Source organism: Mobula hypostoma, chromosome 2 (genome assembly GCF_963921235.1).
Source record: "Mobula hypostoma chromosome 2, sMobHyp1.1, whole genome shotgun sequence".
Taxonomy (NCBI): Eukaryota; Metazoa; Chordata; class Chondrichthyes; order Myliobatiformes; family Myliobatidae; genus Mobula; species Mobula hypostoma.
The window spans coordinates 218378769-218402054 of NC_086098.1; the positions used below are offsets into that span (position 1 = coordinate 218378769).

Below are 23286 nucleotides of genomic sequence, written 5' to 3' on the forward strand. Positions count from 1 at the left end.
TTTGGTTCCACAGGGCTTCAGCAAGAACAGGCGGAGGCAAGGTAAGCAGCTAAGCTCATTCCTCATTTCTTCATTATTTAACTTTTGAGAGAAATGGAGGCATGGCTACAGGGCCAGTGTTCTGTTCAGGGTGTCAGATGTGGGATTTCCGGAAGACTACCAGCCTCCGTGATAGCCATATCTACACTAGGTGCATTGGAATACAGTGCTGGTAAATGTACGATGGTTCATTTTGGTAAAAGGAACAATAGTGCGGACTATTATCTAAACTGGAGGAAGGTTCAAACAGAGGTGCAAAGTGACTTAGGATCCCTTGTGCAAGAACCCGAGAAGGTTAATTTACAAATAGAGTCTGTGGTAAAGGTGGCAAATGAATGTTATTTATTTCAAGGAAAATAGAATATAAAATCAAAGAGATAACGGTGAGCCTTTATAAGACACTGGACAGGCTGCACTGGGAGTACTGTCGATAGTTTTGGGCCTCATATCTCAGAAGGGCTATGTTGTCATTGCAGAGTGTCCAGAGGATCACAAGAATGACTCTGGGAATGAGATGTTTAACATGAGCATTTGACAGCTTTGGGCCTGCACTCACTGGAATTTAGAAGAATGCGGATGCATCTCATTGAAACCTACCCAATGTTGAAAGGGCTAGGTAGGGTGGCTATGGAGAGGATGCTTCCTATGATGGAGGTATCCAGAACTAAAGGGCACAGCCTCAAAATTGAGGGGCAAACTTTTAGAACAGAGGTAATGAGGTTTTTTTAAGCCAGAGTAGTCAATCTGGAATGCTCTGCCACAGATTGTGGTGGAGGCCAAGTCCATGGGTATATTTAAAGCAGAAGTTGATAGTTTACTGATCAGTAAGGGCATCAAAGGATATGGCAAGAAGGCTCATGTATAGGGTTGAGTGGGATCTGGGATCAGCCATGATGGAATGGCGGAGCAGACTCGATGAGTTGAATGCCGCAATTCTGCTCCCATGTCTTGTGGTCTTAGGAAACAGAGAGCAAAAAATAAAAAGGGCATGAGGTTGCTCTAGCAGACAAAGTGAAGGAGAATCCCAAGGGCTTCTACAGGTATATTAAGAGTGAATGTATAGCAAAGGACAAAATTGGTCCTCTGCCTCTGGAAGATTAGAGCAGTCATTGATGCATGGAGCAAAATGAGATTCAGGAGATCCAAGATGGGTTTCTTTTGCATCTGCAGTTACTCAGGAAATGGATACAGTCTCTAGAAGTGAGGCAAAAGAAGAGGTGGTGTTTGCTGTCTTGAGGAAAATTAGGGTGTTAAATCCCCAGGGCCTGACAAGGTACTCCCTCTGAGCCTGCAGGAGGCAAGTGCAGAAATTGCAGGGTTCGTTGAAGACAGTTACTGGTGAGGTGCCGTATGATTGCAGAATACGCAATGTTGCTCAGTTATTTCATAAAGGTGCTAAGAATTAGCCAAATTTATAGGCCAGTGAGCCTGATATCAGTAGTTTGCAAGTTATTGGAAGGTATTCTGAAGGGACTCAGACTCAAATTTGCTGATGGCACCAAAAGTTGGATGAAGTAGTATCACCAAGTAAGACCATCACAGTGGAATCTGGACCAGTCGGATAAATGGGCTGAAAAATGGAAGATGGAATTTAATGCAGACAAGTGTGAGCTGTTACAGTTTGGAAGGATGAACAGGCTGGTACTCAGTTAGTGGCAGGACATTGAAGAGTGTTGCAGAACAGAGGGATATGGAAACATATCCATAATATCTTTAAAGTGGTGTCACAGGTATAGTTGCATAAAGCAAGCTTGTGGCACACAGACCTTTATAAACCAAAGTACAGAGTACAGGAGTTAGCATTTATGTTGATGTTATACAAGATGTTGGAGAGGCCCAATCTGGAGTATCATATGCAGTTTTGGTCACCTACCTACAGGAAAGAGAAAATTTACAAGGATGTAGCCAGGACTTGAGAATCTGCATTGGAGAGAAAGGTTGAATAGGTTAGGAATTTATTCCCTTGAGCATAAAGAAATGAAAGGAGATTGAATAGAGGTACACAAAATTATAAGGGGTAGAGATAAAGTAAATGCAAGCCAGCTTTTTCCACCGAGGTTGGGTGAGACTAGAATTGGAGATCATGGGTTAACAGCAAAAAGCAAAATATTTCAGGGGAACATAAAGGGAACTACTTCACTCAGATGGTGGTGACTGTGGAAGAAACTGCCTGCAGAGGCGCTAGTTGCATATTTGATTTTAACATGAGAGAAATCTAGATAGGTGCCTTGATAGGAGGGGTATGGAAGACGATAGTACTAGGCAGATTAATAGCTCAGCATGGATTAGGTGGGCCAAATGACATGATCATTCTAACTATTAAAAAAAAAACTGAATCCACAACTAGCTTCTGCCAACTGTACTCCGATCAATAGAAATCTCCTCACAGGGCATAAAGACCAGAATATCTCAAAACATAACTGAATTAGACTATTTAGTCCATCAAGTCTGTTCCATGATACTATCATGGCCGATTATTCCTACTTTCACACCACAACCTTTCATGCCTTGACTAACCTAGATCCTCTCAACCTCTGCTTCAAATACAGCCAATCACTTGGCCTTAATAGCTGTCTCTAGCAATGAATTCCACAGATTTCACCACCATGGCTGAACAAATTCCTCATTTTGTTCTAAATGAACATCCCTCTATTCTGAAAGTGCACCCCAGTCTTGACTCCAAGGACCAGAAACATTCTCTCCACTTCTCCTTTGTCCAGACCTTTCAATATGCAATAGGTTTCAATGAAATCACCCCCACCCCCAATTCTTCTAAACTACAGTGAGTACCTGCCCAGAGACAGACTCCTCTCATCCAACTACCCTTCCTTTCCTGGAATAATTCTCCTGAACTTCCTCCGAACTGCCATCACATCTTTTCTTAGATAAGGGTCCAAAACTGCTCCACACACCAAGTGCAGTCTGACCAATACTTTAAATCCCAGCATTACATCCTTACTTTTTTCTCTATTCTCGTCCTCCTGAAATGAATGCTAATATTACATTTCTCTTCCTCACCACTGCCTCAACCTGCAAGGTAACTTCAGGGAATGGTGCACCTCTGATGTTTGAGTATTCTCCCCATTTAGAAAATAATCTACGTCTTTATTCCTTCTACCAAAGTGCATGACCATACACTCTGCTACACAATATTTCAACCGCCACTTTTCCCAGTCTCCTGATCTAGATCCTTTTGCAGACACCATGCTTCCTCAACACCAGCTGCCCCTCCACCTATCTTTGTATCATCCACAAATTAGGCTGTAAACCACCAATTGCATCATCCAAACTTATGGATAAAAAGCAGTTCCAACACTAACCCCTGCGGATCACCACTAATTTCTGGCAGCCAACCAGAAAAGGGCCACTTTATTCCCATTCATTTAATAAACTACTGCATTGTAACAACAGTCAGCTTTAGAATAGCTGGCTTGAAATTGAATTTGCAACTACATCACTAACAACTGCATTGTTTATTCATAGGATATAAATGATGGCAAAATAAAACCTTACCAACTACTTTATTCATATGGGAAACAAACATAACAGCTACCAACCACGACAATGCAAGATTAATTTCCAGTAATTCCTTTGCAGTGCAAGTTGTAGAATTTTGGTTTTGTATAGGCTTATAAATTATGGCCTGGGGAAATTGTACAACTGACAAAGTGGCTAAATTTCTAGACTAGTAATGCAAGGCTAATAATAAGGACAAATTCAAATCCCACTGAGGCAGTTAGGAAAACAAGCTGTCAATTAACCAACCTGAATTTAATAAACTGCTCTATTAAGAGTTAAGAAATAATAGTTGCTGGAAGCCAAATAATTTCCCCAAGCACATTTCACCAGGGATGAAAAGAGTTAACCTTGCTAATTGACCGAAATAACTCCAAACTTGTACTGTTTACTTTTGTCAAATGTTGGCCATTTGGCCCATTATATCTGCACTGACTCTACTCAAGCAGTCCTCAGTCTTATCCAGAGCTTCCTACTTCTCCTTGCAATTGTAGCCTGCAGCCCAAACTGGTCAAATATTTTTTGAACCTTACCAAAATGCTTTGAGCTTATTAAATTATCAGTTATTTTATTACTTAGTATACTTCCTGCTTTTACAGAAAACTTTGATAAAAATCTACAGTTATATATGCTTATTAAATCATTAACTTATCCTACCACTGAATGTCAGGCAGATCATGCACATTATATATTTCCTCTCCTCATTCTTCCCATCACCACACTTCTTCACATTAAACTTCATTTGCCATGCCTATCCATATTCCAGCCTGTTTATCCCAGTATCATTATCCTCTTCACATTACTGCCAAAAAATCACCTCCAGTATTGTACTCTTTCCTTATCCTTTCTATCAACATTACTCTAGACAACAGGCAGATTGATAAAAACACTCATACCCTTAGTCAAGCACCCAGCCATCTAGGAACTGATGTTTAATATCACAATTTCAAATTATTTTTCTCTTTCTATCTACACAGGATTTTAAGAATTGTTTTTAAATACAAAATTTAATAGTGGATTCTGGTTAACTGGGGCAGCCACTTATTTGGGACAACTCTTAAATAACAAAACAAATTGATGGGATTCCCTCCATTTCTTTGGGACATTGTCAATTAATTGAGGCAGTTGCCAAACAGGTTCTAACTAACACCTGTTGTTCACACTTGTGTGGCTGTAAGATGCTTCGAGTGAACAGCTTTTCCCAAATGTGTCAGTTACATGCGCTTGTGTTCAAAAAGCAGTGATTTTTGTCACAAATAGCTGGTGAGAAATAATGCCAAACTGTTTTGCTCACTGTGGATTTAAACATTCAGGTGTGGAGATGCCAAAAACTGCCATGTAAAAATGAGATGATTTCACTGCTTGAACAAATTAGAAACCAAAAAATTTCCATTACTTTTAATGTTACAATAAAAATGAAGATTTGAAGGATGCAATTTAAGATAGATCGTATGAAGGTAGCCCATTATCTGCATTGAGTACCTACTGATTTTGTTTATTGCACACACTGGATGAATTCCTGTTGATAACTATTGGTTACTAATAGTTTTACAGCACTGCAGTACTATTTGTACTGTTCTAATTTGTTCTGTATTACATTTTTTAATACATAATGTTACTGAGATTGTAGTCCTTTTTCTAAATACCTTTTGAACCATTTCCATGCAGCCACTAAATAGGGCCAAAATGACCTGGACTCAATTAACCAGAAACCACTGCATGATTTTTAAAAACGTAGGGCTACTCGTTACTATTTGTAGCACTATTTTTCCAAAGTACAGGTACTCCAATACAGAAAGCTTGGCAACAATGCCAAAGCACAAAGACATTCAGCCCATATGACAGATGTATTGTGCAATTTCTTGTAGCTTTAAAATCTTACACTTACAAAAGAGCAGTAAGACACTGTACCAGTCTTTAAAGATTAGGCCAATTTCTAAGCTTCTCTGCCAAAACTTCTGAAAATGCACTCATTTCAATCAAACATATGACAGATTTGGTAACCCACATACAGTCGGCCCTCCTTATCCGTGGGGGATGGGTTCCGGGACACCCCCCCCCCCCACCGCTGCCGCGGATGCTCAAGTCCCTTATTTAACCTGTCTCAGTGCCGGTGGACTTTAGGACCTGGGGGAGCTCCGGACCCGCCGCCTGCGGCAGCTCCTTAATCTGCAGTGTTTCAGTTCCGTTGACGGAAAACAATCACAATTGAAAATAAAGTGGAAATAATAAAAGTGGAAAGAGGTGAAACACCATTGGTCACTGGAAAAGCATTAGGCTACAGTCAGCCAATGATCGGAAAAATTTTAAAGGATAAAGTGAGAATAATGGAGCATGTGAAAGGCCCTGCCCCGATGAAAGCTACAATTATTACTAAGCAACACAGTGGTTTAATTATTGAAATACATACGTTTCTTAAGCGCTTTATATGCATAAAAAGATAAAATATACTATATACCAAGACAAACATTTGACTAACTGATGCTAAATAATACATACCGGATGTACCTGTTCTGACTTACGTACAAATTCAACTTAAAGACTGTCTGTACTTTAAATCATCTCTAGATTACTTATAGTACCCAATACAACGTAAGTGCTACGTAAATAGTTGTTATACTGTATTTTTTAGGGAATAATGACAAGAAAAAAGTCTGTACATGCTTAAGCTACAAGTGCTGGAGAGAGAACTTCTGGGTTTTCCCAATCTGCAGTTGGTTGAATCCGCGCATGCAGAACTGGCGGATAAGGAGGGCCGACTGTACTTGAAAATAAGTCAATTTGTGAGAACAGCACGTGATTGGAAAAATGTCAGAATGAAGGCGTGATAAATATCTTTAAAGATTGTAGTATGATTCATCCCAGTTTAACACCAAGACTTACCCAAGTATCTTACCTTCACTTGGTTTCTCAACTGGCTGCATGGTGGTCGGGTTTGTCATAGCTGGACTAATTTGCTTAACTTCAGTTTGACCAGCTTGCTTCAAATGCGGAGGGACTTGCATTTTCTGTTTTATTTGATCAGCTGGCACTTGGCTCTTGCTTGGAAGAGAATTAGAAGACAAAACCCGTGCTTGAAGAGGTGCACGGTGCTGGGCCACATTACAAGCAGGTGTCATTCGTTGAGTTGGCAAGCTTCTCGAAGGTGGGCAATTCTGTAAATTTCGTTGAGATTCCACGACACGCTTCGCACTATCAAAAGCTGCCATCTTTTAAAATAAACAATTCTCAATGAAAACACTAATGCACAAGCAATTGCCACACCCTCTACTACACTCACGAAATATCATCCCCACTACTCAAATACCTTTGACCAAATAGTGATTTCACATTACATTTGGAAAAATCCCAATTAGAGACCTCTTCAGATTCCTTTTTGATGAATTTGTTCAGATCAGGAATTTTAGTTTCAGTTTTTATGAATGGTGTGTAAAATGACCTATAATGCGAGTGTCAAGCAGCATCAGGCAGACAAAAATCATATGGAAATCACTATGGTTATTACTGCATTCGAAAATGCAAAAGAATCAATTAGTATAAAAACCAAAATAACATCTCAGTTGAAAATAACCAAAGCAAATACTTGGTTTCTCAACTGACTGCAAATACTTCAATCCACTAGTGTGTTCTATTGGCCAAGGTACCAGAGATGGAAAGTAGTTTAATGGTCTAGCAACCTGATAAAACAATTACCTTTCCAACTCCAGCACGATCTCCTTGCGGGGCTAGCCTCTTCTCCATTTGTAATCAATTAGATTTATTGTATTGACGCAACTCTTCCTCAACACAATTAACCTACAAGTTTAACGTACAATAAGCCAGAGTGAGTTTTCTCAAATGTGCCAAACTCTCAACACCAAAATATAATGGAAGCCAAAGTGTACAAATGGGCAAGATCACAATGCCATCAGTGAAAGAGCTAAAACCAGTAGTCTATTAGACCCACCCAACTTGCATACACTTGCAACATAAGAAATATCGCAAGTTACTTCCAGTCAAGAAAAGACTTTCTTGAAAAAGCTTCTAAAAGCAGGAAGAAAACATGGAACTCCATTCATCTACTAGTGGGATGGTGTCAGTGCTGGAACATCTAGTCATCAAATCAGCTACAAAATTATGTTGCTTAATTTCTTTTTCATAGAAAAACCAAAACTAGCATGTTTGAAAATAAATTGTCAAAAATACTCAATTTATGAAGTACATGAACACCCGCTAAATTTTGTGACTACATTCCTGAAACAGATGTAAGTGTTTAAAGATGAGAGATGTAGTACAGTAGTAAACAGGCAGTTTCCATTGGTTAAGTAAAAATTATCAGGTTTAACACAAAGCAAATTAAAAGATAACATGAGATTTTAAAAATGTAATGACAGTGCTTTCAAATAAACTACTGACATAGTACCATTGAATCCATACCCAACCCTCTTGGATTGGAATAAAAAAAAAGTAGGCTGGCTTGTGGAAGGGAGTGTGATCAGCTAATGGGCTTTTTTAAAAAAATCCCAAGATTCAATGGCTTGGTATTCTTAAATTCAATGTTAAAGTTGGTATCAGATCAGCATGCCTACAAAACTGACACACGTGACACACCCAATAATTCCTACAAACACTGATCCATAGTTGGACTCCCAAACTAAAATGACAAGGAAAATGCAACAGATAAAATGTGGATTGGCATCTCCTCCATGATCTTCATCAGCAAGACTTGGTGCTTAGCCCCTGCCCTTATCACTTTATACTTATGACTGTGTGGCTAAGCACAGCTCCAAAGCCATATTCAAGTTTGCTGATGTGGGCCGTATCAAAGGTGGTAATGAATCAGCATACAGGAGGGAGATTGAAAATCTGGCTAAGAGGTGTCATAAACTCTCAATGTCAGCAAGACCAAGGAACTGATTGCAGACTTCAGGAAAGGGAAACCAGAAGTACATGAGCCAATCCTCAGAGGATCAGAGGGGGAGAGTGTGAACAACTTTAAATTCCTGAGTGTTATTATTCCAGAGGACTTGATCTGGACTAAGCACACAAGAGCAATTATGAAGAACGCACAGGAGCACCTCTACTTTAAGAGTGTGTGGAGATTCAACACGACAAACTTTTAGAGAAGTGTAGTGGAAAGTGAACTGACTGGCTGCCTGGTACAGAAGCACCAATGCCTTTGAACAGAAAAACCTACAAAAGCTAACGGATTCAGCCTAGTTCATTATGGTAAAGTCCTCCATGGAGACCTGCGTGGGATGAAGAAAAGGAACTTGACTGGAATTCTGCATCACTGATGGAAAGAATGCAAGGCAACTGTGCAGGAAGGTCAGAGAACCAAACCTGGGATTGGTCTTCGGAGTCGGACACGGATGCTTTCAATTTGGACAGCAACGTGTCTGAGGAGGAGCTAAATGAAGAATATGACTATCTCAGGTATTGCCTGCAAGACCGCTGTGGATAGGTTTAACGGGCTCCTCCAAACATAGGCATTTCATTCTACTGTTGTGTCGTACAATCTAAACTGTTAAAAATGGCATCCTCCACATAGATTACTGCAGTTTGGACCATGAACGCTCTTGCAGTTAAATTTGTAAAAAGTTCTAAAGGTAGTTTCAGCTCATTTTTATTTAACCTGTTTTAAACTGGATTAGAAATAAGAATTGCCAGTCAGCCAGTGTTTGAGGGCAGAAACAATTAACGTTATGGATGTTAACGTAACAATCTTGTAATAACTGGCTATGAATTTTGTTTACTGTATGTTTTTCTTATGAATGCAGCTGACATGATGCATGTGCCAGTGATGCTGCTGGAAGGAAGTTTTTCATTGCACCTGTTCATAAATGGTCAAAGTAAATTTATTATCAAAGTTCAACTATCAGTGGAGGACAGGGGAGCTTGAAGTAAGTGTTGAATGACTTCCAGCAGAAGTGGTAGAGGCAGGTTCGATATTATCATTTAAAGAAAAATTGGATAGGTATATGGAAAGGAATGGAGGGTTATGGGCTGAGTGCAGGTCAATGGGACTAGGTGAGAGTAGCGTTCAGCACGGACTTGAAGGGCTGAGATGGCCTGTTTCTGTGCTGTAATTGTTATATGGTTATATGGTAATGAGCACATCTATATGAAATGTTGTCACAGGAAAGTAGCATCCGTGTTCAGAAATCACCACCACAAAGGTCACGCTCTTTTCTCACTGCTGCCATCGGGTAAAAGGTACAAGAGCCTCAGGTCTCACACGATCAGGTACAAGTTACTACACCTCAACCATCAGGCTCAAGAATCACAGGGGATAACTACACTCATAATGCCCCATCCATTGAGATGTTCCCACAACCAATTATCTCATTTTAAGGACTTTTTATCTCATGTTCTTATTAATTGCCTATTTATTTATATTTGCATTTGTAGTTTGTTGTCCTGTATGCTCTGATTGATCTTTCATTGATCCTGTTATATTCAGTCTTCTATAGATTTGCCCACAGGAAAATGAATCTCAAGATGGTGATATATTATGTACTTTGATAATAAAATTGACTTAGATACTTTGGACACCCAAGGAAAATGCAACAATTAAAACTTTTTCCTGAGCAGGCTCCTTAAATCTAGCTTCAGAGAAATGCGCGAGGTTAGAAGTGCCACTACTAGCAGTGCATGTTATCTTCCACACACTTTGAATTACAAGTACATCAGCCTACGAGACCTATAGCACCAAAGAACATCGAACTGGATTTTCTTTGGTGTTTTTTTGACGAGAAAAAGACTAATATTGATGTGGGCCAGTGGTTTGCTTTATCAACAGCTCAGGACATTCATCCTGCAATATTGCACCAAACACCTAACTATATTTATCACTTCTGCCTACAGAAAGGCCATATCACTCCATTGTTAGCACATTCATCTGTTTAGATCAAAAGACATACAAGCAGAATTAGGCCACTCAGCCCATCACTTCTGCTCTGCCATTCCATCATGGCTATTTTATTAACCTCTTCAAACGCATTCTGCTGTTTTCTCCCCACAGCCTCTGACACCCTGATTAATCAGGAACCCATCAAGCTCCACCTTAAACATATTCAACGACTTGTTTTAAATGGATGCCGCACAATTCTGAGGCTGTACCTTCTGGTCCTAGACTCCCCCCACTACAGCAAACATCCTCTCCACATCCACTCTATCTAGGCCTTTCAATATTCAATAGGGTTTCAAAGAGATCCCGCCTCATTTTTATGAACTCCAGTGAGTACAGGCCCACAGCCATCAAGCACTCCTCATATGTTAACCCTTTCATTCCTAGGATGATGCTCACAAACCGCCTCTAGATCCTCTCCAATGCCAGAGCATCATTCCTCTGGGGGCCCAAAACTGTTCTCAATATATTCCAAATGCAGTCTGACCAAAGCCTTAATCAAAGGCTCAGCATTACATCCTCGCTCTTGTACTCTAGTCCTCTCGAAATGAATGCTAACGTTGCATTTGCCTTCCTTACCACCGACTCAACCTGCAATTTAATACTTGGGGAATCCTGCAAGCCCGTTTAACCCCCTACATTGTATTAGCCTCTATTACCATCACAGCAGCACATTTCGGGCAACCACCAATGTTTAAAAATAACTTACCCCTTCTCCTTAAACGCGTGTCATCTAGTATTTTAATCCTGGGGATAAGGATACTAACTGGCTAGTCGATCTATGCCCCTCAGTTTCCGCCAGTGCAAACAAAACAAGCTACTCGAATAGTACATGGTCTGTAAAGACATCAATATTCTAGTAAAGCTCTCTGGCACCTTTCCCAAAAGGCACCAGACGCCCAGACTGTACACGGCCTAAACGGAACTTTATAGAGCTGGAACGTTACTTCCCGACTCTTGAATAGGCAAGCCATAAGCTCAATTCGGGGGCAGAGGGGCAAAAGGCTCAGTTCGTCGCTGTGAGACCCACCTCAAGTCACCACGGCCGCACTCCCTCAAACGCAGCCCGGTCTCACTTCAAACCACAACCGGCGGCCTTAATCTTCAACGACCAACCACCCGCTCCGCCGGCTACGGTTTAAATTCAAAACGGCCGCTCTTTAAACCATTTAAATAAGCCTCGCGCTCCCATTGGACGGCGCCGCTGCTTTGCTCACCATGTATTGGCCGCTTGCAACGACGTATTTACGTATGCACGCACGCCCCTACGTAGGAAGAGTGCCTGCGATCACGTTACGTGCCCTTTTCTTCCGAGTACTGTAGTAATGTTTAAACGAGTAAACTGTATTTGGTTATATTGCCTTTGGAGATAAAAGGATGTTAGTAAAGTAAGACTAGGACACACATTTTCATGTTAGATTGTACGTTACCGTTTTAAACCACGAGCATTTCTTGCACGCAGAAAGGAAGCTAAAACTAAAAACCACCAGGAAGTGCACAGTTGAAGTCAAGAAGCAGGAAATCGGCCCTAACAGAAGGTCAATCTGCATGAGCTGAATTTTTCTGTACTTTTAACGAAAAGTACTGAGCCTGCTGGGAGTTGCCCACAGCGGGGGTGGTGTAGAAATAACAGGAAGTGACGAAAAGATTAGGTTGCGAACGGCTGATGTGAGTCGTCTGGCAGAAGGCAAATGGTGGGTTTCTGGGCAATGGATAAACGGCTAATTGAGGATTGTAGTGATTTGCCATCTAGTATTGAAGCCAGTGACGGGATTTAAATAAAAGAAAGAAGGAAGAGTTCAAGGTTTTCTTAGTTAAACTTAAAATAATGTGACTTTCATGTTGATTCCAACATATGTTAGTATAGAGGGACGGAACAAGCGGTTTAATTAACAAAGGGGGCAACTAGATGAGAAGATGTGGACATTCAAATCATTTACAGGAGAAATAAAAAAATATTATTGAGAGTAAAGTAAAATAACAAAATGTGGAAAAGCGCAGATGAAGAGCAAACAGAACAGCCACTTCTTGGGCCACTTCTGTCTTCCATCTTTATTGACAACTTGGTTAATGCATGCAGTAATGAGCTATACCTGTACGCTGATGACTCCACACTATTTGCACCAATTAGAGCAGAAGAGAGTAATATAGTGGCAGCAGGCCGGAATAGGGATCTTGACAGGATAAAAGCCTGGGCAGATGACTGAAATGTCACCTTTGGCCTACTAAGTGCAAGGCAATGGTGATGTCTAGGAAGGGGAATCCATCTAACCCCGACCTCTATTTTGATAACTGCAAGCTGGATTTAAAGAAGGAGCTAGGAATCCTTGGTGTTAATACTGACAGAAAGTTGGTGTGGGATAAACACCTTTCCACTATTTCAAAGAAGCAAGTTGGACAAAGGCTTGGAGCTCTGCGGAAAGTGGCATCCAAACTAGACAAAGAGGGCAGAGCCATGGTTTACAAAGCCCAGGTACGAAGTATCATGAAGTATGCCTGCTTATCACGGATGAATGCCTCACAGAGTGTCCTCAGCCAGCTTGATTCCATTCAAAGAAAGGCTCTTAGCATTATGGGTGTAGATGAAGCCACAGCTCGTGAGAAGCTAGCCATCAGTTGCTTACACCAGAGACGACAGGTTGCTGCAGCTACTGTGCTATACAAAATGCACACCAGCCACAGCCCTGCAGACCTTTGCACCATGCTGCCTTCATCTTATGAGAGACGGCGCACCACACGATCAAGTTTATCTATGCCTGCTCATCTGTTTCTATGCCTGATGCGAGAACCCACACACTGGATAGAAGCTTCTTTCACTGTGCTATCAGAATTTGGAACAGCCTTCCAGATGCTGTGGTTGGAAACATCTGCGACGATGGGATCCAAATCTTCAAGAGTCGAGTGCACGAACACCTATCATCTCTGGGAGGGAAGTCACATGCTTCTTCATAAGCTATCATGAAGGGGACCAGGATGGCAATGCTTGGTTGTTGGTAGGTAGGATTAATACCTGACTTTCAAGAGCATTTGTGGGTTATGTTCTGGCTGGACTTAGTCCTTAAACTGCTGGAGAACAGTGTGGAAAGAAAAGGTGCTGTTTTCTCCCGGTAGGGATTAGTTTTTAGTTCCAAGTGCTCCTGCCACGTTTTGTCACCCTGCAACCTTATCCTTCAGTCTCTTTGAATTATGGAGGACGGCATGTGTATGAATGTCTCTCTCAAGCAGATTTCATCATGATCATCATGACTCCAGTATTTCTACAAATGTTTGTACTATCTTTTAATGTACATATGATTTTTTTTGTGTTGTGTCGTTAAGCAACAGTGAACCATCAGATTGGCCTGTCAAGAGTTATCTTTGGGAACTAGTTGACTTGATCAGCATTTCTGATCTGGCTATTATTCACAATTGCACTTAATAAAAAAAAATCTTTGTAATATCTAGAAAAAAAGTCAAGGAATGTAGGAAAGAGCAGGAGGGAGGGGGTGACAATATCAAGATTGAGGTTTGAGCATCGTTTTTAATGAAGAAACAGAATAATGGGAAGTGCATGTATTGTAATCTGAGAATAGTTGAGAATGTTCTGTTGAGGTGTCCAAAATATAATTAAGAGCGGGGATAGTTGATTTTAAAATGATCATGTAATAAAATACAACATTAACAATATTTTACAGAAAGGATCACATGATTTCTGCTTTAAGCATATAGTATAGTGCCTGAATAATAGAAGCCTTTTACAGAATTTGAGACAAATATAAATATATAGGATTGAGATATCCTGACCCACATTCCAGTTCAAAAGGTGGCAGCAATGAATCAGAATCAGGTTTAATATCACCAGCATATGTTGTGAAATTTGTTAACTTTGCAGTAGCTGTACAATGCAATAGTCAGAAAGATAGAAACTTTATTGATCCCAAAGGAAATTGCAGTGTCACAGTAGCATTACAAGTGCACAGATACACAAATAATTAGAAGGGAAGTAAGAAAGAATAAAAAAAAGTTACCTCTAACATTTTAAGGGGGGGGGGGGCGCGGAATCACTTCTCCGGCTGTAGCTTGACTCATTATAGACCCTAATGGCCAAAGGTAAGAATGACCTCATGTTGGAGCAGTGCAGTTGTCTTAGTCGATTATTAAAAGTGCTCCTCTGTTCAGCCAAGGTGGCATGCAGAGGGTGGGAAACATTGTTCAGAATTGTCAAGATTTTCTGTAGGGTCCCTTGTTCTACCACAGCCTCTAGTGTGTCCAGTTTGTCTTCTATAACAGAGCCAGCTTTTCTACTTAGTTTATTGAGCCTGTTGGCATCACCCATGTTGATGCCATTGCCCCGGGACACCACCGCATAGAAGATTGTACTGGCGACAACAGACTGGTAGAACATGTGAAGGAGAGGTCTGCATACTCCAAAGGAACTCTGACTTCTCAGGAAGTAGAGATGACTCTGGCCCTTCTTGTACACAGGCTCTGTGTTGGTGCTCCACTCAAGTCTGTCATCTAGGTACTTGTAGATTCTTACCACATCCACGTCCTCACCATTAATGGTAGCAGGGAGTGGTGTGTCTGTTTCCGTATAAAGATAGGAAATAAATGGAGACAAAATCTTGGGTTGTTTAATGTTGAATATGATCTCAGTGCACCCTATTTCTGTCACTCCTCCATGGTTTTTCTCTTTGAGATTTATTCAACATTCAAGAAAAAATCAAGATGGAGATTGTATATCAGTGGTTCATATAGTTCAGCAATATATGCAAGGCAGGTATTCTTCCATACCTATATAGATAGTTCAAAAGATCCAGTCATTCTGATGTTCATGTTCCAAAGGTTCAGGTGACTGAAGAAAAGATTATCAGACAATGTGCCTGTATTTATATCTGAGATGGTTGCTATCATTTTAGCCATGGAATGGGTTGAAGAAGTTTGCCCTGGTTATGTATTGTGCTCCGATTTGTTCTAGGCTTTGACATCAATTAAAACAGGCACTTCAAATTTCAGGCCAGACATTCTTCTAAACCAGGGAATCCCAAGCCTTTTTTTTTATGCCATGGACCCCTACCATTTATGGAGGGGCCTGTTGACCCTATTCTGGAAATCTGTTCAGGTTGTGTTATCTGGGTTTATGTATCCATTTCTTCCGGGTCCCTGCCCATGGTGGGGTTGAAGGAAAAGAAGCAGCAGATCTTTTAGCCAAGAGTAGCTAAATATTAAGGATATAAATATAGTGGCACCCTTACCTGAAGGAGAGTGAAAGCCAAATTCGATCACATGTGGCAACGAAGTCAGACAAGGAAAAGAACAGACAGCATTTATATATAATTCAGAGGATGGTGGGAGCACATCTGGCGGATGTGCATAGCAGGAGGGAAGAAATTGTATTTAAATGTTTAAATATTGGACATATTCGGTTAAGTAATTCTTTGTTTAGAACTAATATGCATGGCAGGGGCATTTGTAGGGAGTGCACTTGTCAACAAACGGGTACAGCATATATTGTTTGAATGCTGATCCTATGCGGTACAAAGGAAACTTCTAATTGCTAAATTGAAACCTTTGGGACAGGCATTTTAACGTGGACAGTTTGTGACTGCAATTGTAATCTTTATATGTGACTTACTGAAAAGTATTAGACTTTTTGATACTATTGAGTGTTTTTGGAGGGAGGAATTAAAGGGGTTGTACTTCCAGCTCAGCAGGTGTCAGTGGTGCACCTTACCTTGGTCGGCCGACCACCATCAAATATTACTAAAAGAAGAACAACAACAAAAAGTATTGGAAACATTCATCAAGAGTATGAGATTGAAATTTAGCTCTGTTTCTCTTTCCAGGAATGCTGCCTAATGTAAACAACAGGAATTCTGCAGATGCTGGAAATTCAAGCAACACACATCAAAGTTGCTGGTGAACGCAGTGGGCCAGGCAGCATCTCTAGGAAGAGGTACAGTCGACGTTTCAGGCCGAGACCCTTCGTCAGGACTAACTGAAGGAAGAGTTAGTAAGAGATTTGAAAGTGGGAGGGGGTGGGGGAGGGGGAGATCCAAAATGATAGGAGAAGACAGGAGGGGAAGGGATGGAGCCAAGAGCTGGACAGGTGATTGGCAAAGGGGATACGAGAGGATCATGGGACAGGAGGTCCGGGGAGAAAGACAGGGTGGGGGGTCCCAGAGGATGAGCAAGGAGTATAGTCAGAGGGACAGAGGGAGAAAAAGGAGAGTGAGAGAAAGAATGTGTGTATAAAAATAAATAACAGATGGGGTATGAGGGGGAGGTGGGGCATTAGCGGAAGTGAGAGAAGTCGATGTTCATGCCATCAGGTTGGAGGCTACCCAGACGGAATATCAGGTGTTGTTCCTCCAACCTGAGTGTGGCTTCATCTTTACAGTAGAGGAGGCTGTGGATAGACATGTCGGAATGGGATATGGAATTGAAATGTGTGGACACTGGGAGATCCTGCTTTCTCTGGCGGAAGAGCGTAGGTGTTCAGCAAAGCGGTCTCCCAGTCTGCGTCGGGTCTCGCCAATATATAGAAGGCCACATCGGGAGCACTGGACGCAGTATCCACATCCCATTCCCATTCTGACATGTTCCACATTCCATTCCCATTCTGACATGTTCCACATCCCATTCCCATTCTGACATGTCTCCACATCCCATTCCCATTCTGACATGTCCACACATTTTCAATTCCACATCCCATTCCCATTCTGACATGTCCACACATTTTCAATTCCACATCCCATTCCCATTCTGACATGTCCACACATTTTCAATTCCACATCCCATTCCCATTCTGATATGTCAGAATGGGAATGGGATGTGGAGACATGTCAGAATGGGAATGGGATGTGGAACATGTCAGAATGGGAATGGAATGTGGAACATGTCAGAATGGGAATGGGATGTGGATACTGCGTCCAGTGCTCCCGATGTGGCCTTCTATATATTGGCGAGACCCGACGCAGACTGGGAGACCGCTTTGCTGAACACCTACGCTCTGTCCGCCAGAGAAAGCAGGATCTCCCAGTGTCCATACATTTCAATTCCATATCCCATTCCGACATGTCTATCCACGGCCTCCTCTACTGTAAAGATGAAGCCACACTCAGGTTGGAGGAACAACACCTGATATTCCGTCTGGGTAGCCTCCAACCTGATGGCATGAACATCGACTTCTCTCACTTCCGCCAATGCCCCACCTCCCCCTCATACCCCATCTGTTATTTATTTTTATACACACATCCTTTCTCTCACTCTCCTTTTTCTCTCTCTGTCCCTCTGACTATACCCCTTGCTCATCCTCTGGGACCCCCCACCCTGTCTTTCTCCCCGGACCTCCTGTCCCATGATCCTCTCGTATCCCCTTTGCCAATCACCTGTCCAGCTCTTGGCTCCATCCCTTCCCCTCCTGTCTTCTCCTATCATTTTGGATCTCCCCCTCCCCCTCCCACTTTCAAATCTCTTACTACCTCTTCCTTCAGTTAGTCCTGACGAAGGGTCTCGGCCTGAAACGTCGACTGTACCTCTTCCTAGAGATGCTGCCTGGCCTGCTGCGTTCACCAGCAACTTTGATGTGTGATGCTGCCTAATGTGCTTAGTGTTATTAGTATTTTTGATTTCAGCTGTTTTTTTTTAGGAGGGCAGCCTAACCTTCCTTCCTGTCCCTGAAACTGAGGGCACAGTATGGTGGCAGTTAGCGCAATGGTTTTACCCAGGTTCAATTCTGCCCCTGTCTGTAAGGTATTGATAGCCACTTGGGTTGCCTCCCACATCCCAAAGATGGATAGTTGATGCGTTAATCAGTCACTGTGTAACTGGGCAGCGCAAGCTCATTGGCCAGGAAGAGACTGTTACCGTGCTGTCAGACTAAATAAAATACAAACCACTGGCTAATAGAGATATTGCTTAGAAAGATGTATATCAGGCTTTGATTTTAAAGTCTCAAAGAAAGGTACAGCATACACAATTTCAAACAAAAACCTTGAAAATAAGAAGGGTTACTTTTAGTGAAGACTCGTCTCATTCTAAATATTGAAGTGGTATCAGAAAACATTGTTTCACATGAGGCCAAATTCACACTGTACCTTTGAGGAACCCAGAGAAAAAAAAATTCTTGAGTTGTTTCATTATGCTCCCATAAAATGTTTTATTGCAGTGAAAGTGTAAACAAATAGGAGATGTTGTAAATGATATAGTATAGATCACAGTTAAAACAACAAAGGTGCTTAAAATCTACTAGCAAATTCAAGTATAGATAATGAGGATATATATATAAAATCATTTTGAATTTATGTAAACTCTGGCTAAAAGAGTAATTGGGACTGAACAGCAGTTTTTTGAACTGAAGTAAACTCTTGGCCTCAGCAGTTACAAGGTAACCAGCTTATACTGTTTTCCTTTTAATTGGCAGAGAGACATTGAGAATTTGATAAATATATATTGTACCCTTGTTTGAGTAAGGACTCACTAATAAGGATAGGAATGAACATCTGTCTGTAATTACGTCAGGGCCTTGCAAAGGAGAATAACTGATAAGGACTGGACAGTACATCTACCTGTAATCAAACTTTAATTTAGCGGACTCTTATCTAAGTAATTAAGTTTTGCACCAACAGACTTGGTGGGCGTACCAGTTCTAATAACAGCTTGCAATAGTAATATATGGGGCTTACTATGTATAAATATGCGGCTGTAACCTGACTAAAGTAGTCCATTTTTCAGATGATGGCAGCACTGATGTGCCTTCCCTTTGACAAGTGAGTTTCAAACTCCTGCAGAAGAGTGCACAATAAACTGTGGTGACGATAAGAAGCTGATCTCCCGAGTTTTATTCAGATTCAACTTTAACAACATGACACTATGACACAAAGACAGTTAAGTTTCTGACTGTTGCTAGGGAGATGCATGTTCTGTGACTGAAAATTTGTGAAGGGCTGAAATTTGAGGCCTGATGGCCAGAGCTCTGGGTTGGCAAGTCTGCTGATGACATCAAATGCTCAATGTCTGCAAGTCTGAGTCCACTGAAGGCCAAAGTTGGCTTTTCTTGAGGTTGGAGGACTATCTGTGTGGGTGTGCAGGAGAGAGGTAAAGGGATTGTTTTGCCGTTGTTGTTTAGTTGCTTTTCTTCTGTTGTTCTGGTGGGAATCTTATGTTGGCGCGGGAATACGTGGCAGCATTTATAGGCTGCTCCGTCACATCCTTCGGTTGTGTTGGTTGTTAAAGCAAACACCACATTGTACTGTATATTTTTATGGACATGTAATAAATGAATCTGACTCTTTACAGTGTTAAATTGGAGCAATTTTGTCTACATCCGGAACAAAATGTTCAAATATATAATAACTTAGGGATTTATAAAGTGAAATTTTTAGTATGATTAGCTGGATAGCATCAATGTACATGTGGTATGTGACATTGTATTTAGAAATTGTGTTTGTTAAGGCATAGCATGAAAACAGGAAATTGGAGAATACATTCCTGGTCAGGATGGATCCATAGAAATTAGATGAAAGCTTTTGTGAAAAATCCTCTAGCTACGATTGAGAAGGTAAGCACAAACCAGCTAAATGGTTTCCTTACCCCAATTTGAGGACATGTGGTATGTTACTCAAGATCAGCAAATTTCTACAAAAGTCCTATGGAGAGCATTCTGACTGGTTGCATCACTGCCTGGCATGGAGGCTCCAATGCACAGGATCAAGAGGCTGCAGAGGATTGTAGACACAACCAGCTTCATCACAAGCCTGCCCACAATGATGATATCTTCAAAAGGCAGCGATTCAAGAAGATGGAATCCATCATTAAGGACCCTTACTATCTGCGTCAGGCCTCTTCTCGTTACTACCATCAGGGAGGAGGTAGGTACGGGATGCACACTTAACATTTTAGGAACTGCATTTTGTCCTCTCTTCCAAGAGGACCGCAATCTCGTTGTGGTTTGGAGGCTTGCATGCCTCAATGACCTGGAGAGTTATGTTGGCTGGAGTCAGGGCTTTATGCTTTGGCTCTTGGTAGGATCACCCATGCCAAACAGGTCAAAAGGTAGAGAGGCCAGACTAAGAGTGGTTCACTGGTCCACCAGGTTCAGGGGTTCAGCTCAGGGCTAACAACCCTGACTGGTAAACAAAGTTGTTACAGAAACAGCATTGAAGAATCCTTCTTCTTCTGAGTGCAACAGTATTCCATGATCTCCACTTGCATGGTTGCCAGTAGTGAAAATGGAGAGAAGGTTACAGACATCACGAAGGAAGCGCTGAACACCACAAGAGATGGAGGGCCTTCATTACTGCCCGAAACACCAATGGTGTAATAGGCAGCCCTTCTTGCCCTCTTCCGTCAGGTTTTTGAATGGCCTTTGTACATGACCTCATTAATTATTTATTTTATTTTTGTTGTAATTCGGAGTCATTATTGTCTTGCACTGTACTCTACCACAAAACAACACATTTCACAACCTGATTCTGATTTCTTCCATACTGAATGAATGAGACCAAGGGGAAGGCTTGTACAGTAAATTGTTTGCTAGCAGCTGAAGTTTGATTGAGAAAAAAAGGATCTATCTCCTTTGAACCAACCACATAAGATGCCTTCAGTGATTGTAATCAGAACCTTCCTAATAGGATTTAAAGGATTCTTACAGAGCTCCACATGTCTGCTATTAAGATAAATAATCACATTTATTATTTAAAATGCTTGAAGCCAGCTTATCATTGTGGAGTGTGGTGTCTCATTTTCTACGTAACGATGAATGTACTGTTCATTCCCAGTGATCACTGGAAATTCATAATTTTCCATTCTTCAGTATATATTAAATTACTGGGCTACTTCATAATGTCATAGGAGTTGATCAAATGGTATGAAACCGAAGTCATGCAAATTTAGTTTTAGATGCAAATTTTTTTCCTATGAGATAGCAATTTTCAATTTGTTCTTTTGAAGCTTTAGCAGCCTGAGTTGTCAACAATGTGTCTCAATCCTTAGCCGCTATCTAATCTAGAGTGATCCAACATTTAGCTGCTTATTTTAAGACATTTTTTTCTTTGTGGTCCGTAATTTCAGTACTATAAATACCACAAAGATTTCCTAAAATCAAAAGTAAAAGTAGGCTTAATATATAAAGCTTATTTTACCATTATTTATGTTCTCTTGGGAAATCAACTTCAGGACGCTCTTCTTCCCCAGTTAAGATTATTATTGGCTGCTGACCTCTTTGTGCCAAGCAGTTTGTAATGTAAAATAGAAAAACCTGATGTCATAATGGAGGGCGCTGGTGGGTGGACCTAAATGCAAGGCACAGACGCTGAAACACTAGGAACAGGACTAGGCATGACAAGGAAGCAAGGGAAGTGGGGAAGAAAGGCCGCTGGACATGACACAAGCCCTGGAGGAGACAAGGATGCAGGGCCTGGGCTAGGACCTGACTAGGATAGCAGAACCAGGACATGGAACTTGGAACTAGGAGCCTGGGTTTGGACTCCGAGCCAGAGACTGAACAAGGACCCAGAACCTGGGTCTTGACTTGGGCTCAGACCCCGGATCTAGGCGAAGACATGACAAGGCTTGGGTTCTTTGAGGCTGGTACTTCGAGGCTTGGATATGGACTCCGAGCCAGAGACTGGGCCAGGACCCAGAACCTGGGACTTGGCTCGGACTCCAGAACTAGGTGAGGACAAGATGTGACAACAGGACTGGACGTGAGACTCCTGGACAAGACAAGGAAACCCCAGCACAGGATGAAGGAACACCAGCCCTAGGCTGGGCAAGGTACTCCTGGGCTGGGCGAGGCACATGGACAAGACGAGAACACAAAGCCATGGCTTGGACAGAACAAGTTTCTAGGATCATGGCTAGGACTGGACAAGACCCCGAAGCCTTGACTTGGTCGAGGGAGAGACAGGAACGCAGAAACTTGGTCAAGGGAGAGACAGGAACGCAGAAACTTGGTCAAGGGAGAGACAGGAACATAGAACATAGAGCCGGGACCCCTCCTTGGAAACAGGACATAGGGCTGGGCCTCATTACACAGAATGCAGAATACGACAAGACGGTTCCCAACACATGGCAGTGGCAGATGGCCGGACCTACCTAGCAAAGGCATGGACACAGACGGTTCCCAACACTAGGTAGCGGCAAATGGCTAGACCTACCTAGCGAAGGCGAGGACACAGAGACAGTTCAAAACAATAATAGACAGTTCTTAATCTTGCTCCGGCAATGGAACTTGACAGTGGTGCAGGTGAGGGTTACAGGCGAGGCAAGGTTTCAGGCGAGGCGACTCGACAGAAGGAAGGGAAAGGGGAAGGGATTCAGACAGGGGGTATGGACAGGAACAATCCAGCAGCCAGAGGCTAGATCCTGAAGCTATTTATGAAGCCAGCCCAAACGAGAATCAGCTGCCTCAACAGAAACTGGGGAAACCCGGAAAACCTGGAATAAGGAACATGGACTGGACCGTGAACTGGAATGCATATTTCACGGACCGGACCATGAAAGTACCCCCCACTCTATGGGAGCCTCCTGGCGACCCAAAAGGCTTCCCCAGACTATGGACATCACGGGCGGGTGGGGGGCATTCAACAGGAGAGAACCGAGGATAGCGAGAGTTAAATGACAGTGTCTGTGTCGCTGGGTCCAAGTCTGTCTGGACTGTTCTGTCATAAAGGGGGTGCTGAGAGACGGACCCAAATGCAAGACACAGACACTGAAGCACCAGGAACAGGACTAGGCGTGACAAGGAAGCAAGGGAAGTGGGGGAGAAAGGCCGCTGGACATAACACAGGCCCTGGATGAGACTAAGATGCAGAACCTGGGCTAGGACTTGACTAGGATAGCAGAACCAGGACATGGAA

The 23286-nt window shown here is 42.0% G+C and overlaps 1 protein-coding gene across 4 annotated transcripts in view; it reads right to left on the reverse strand.

The window, feature by feature from the left end:
- The window catches only part of LOC134336823 (uncharacterized), a 34904-nt gene extending 22849 nt beyond the window's left edge, over positions 1-12055 (reverse strand). Inside the window, exons 1-3 of one of the 4 annotated variants that reach the window (XM_063031352.1) lie at positions 11875-12055; positions 7249-7350; positions 6452-6764 (exon numbers count right to left, since the gene is read on the reverse strand). In XM_063031352.1, coding sequence (XP_062887422.1) covers positions 6452-6764; positions 7249-7296 — 361 coding nt within the window. In that variant the 5' untranslated portion in view covers positions 7297-7350; positions 11875-12055. Of the gene's footprint in view, positions 1-6451; positions 6765-7248; positions 7351-11153; positions 11446-11474; positions 11612-11874 lie in introns of those variants that run through there. The other 3 variants (XM_063031341.1, XM_063031362.1, XM_063031372.1) reach the window with 3 other exon arrangements.
- Between the last annotated feature and the right edge of the window lie 11231 nt (positions 12056-23286).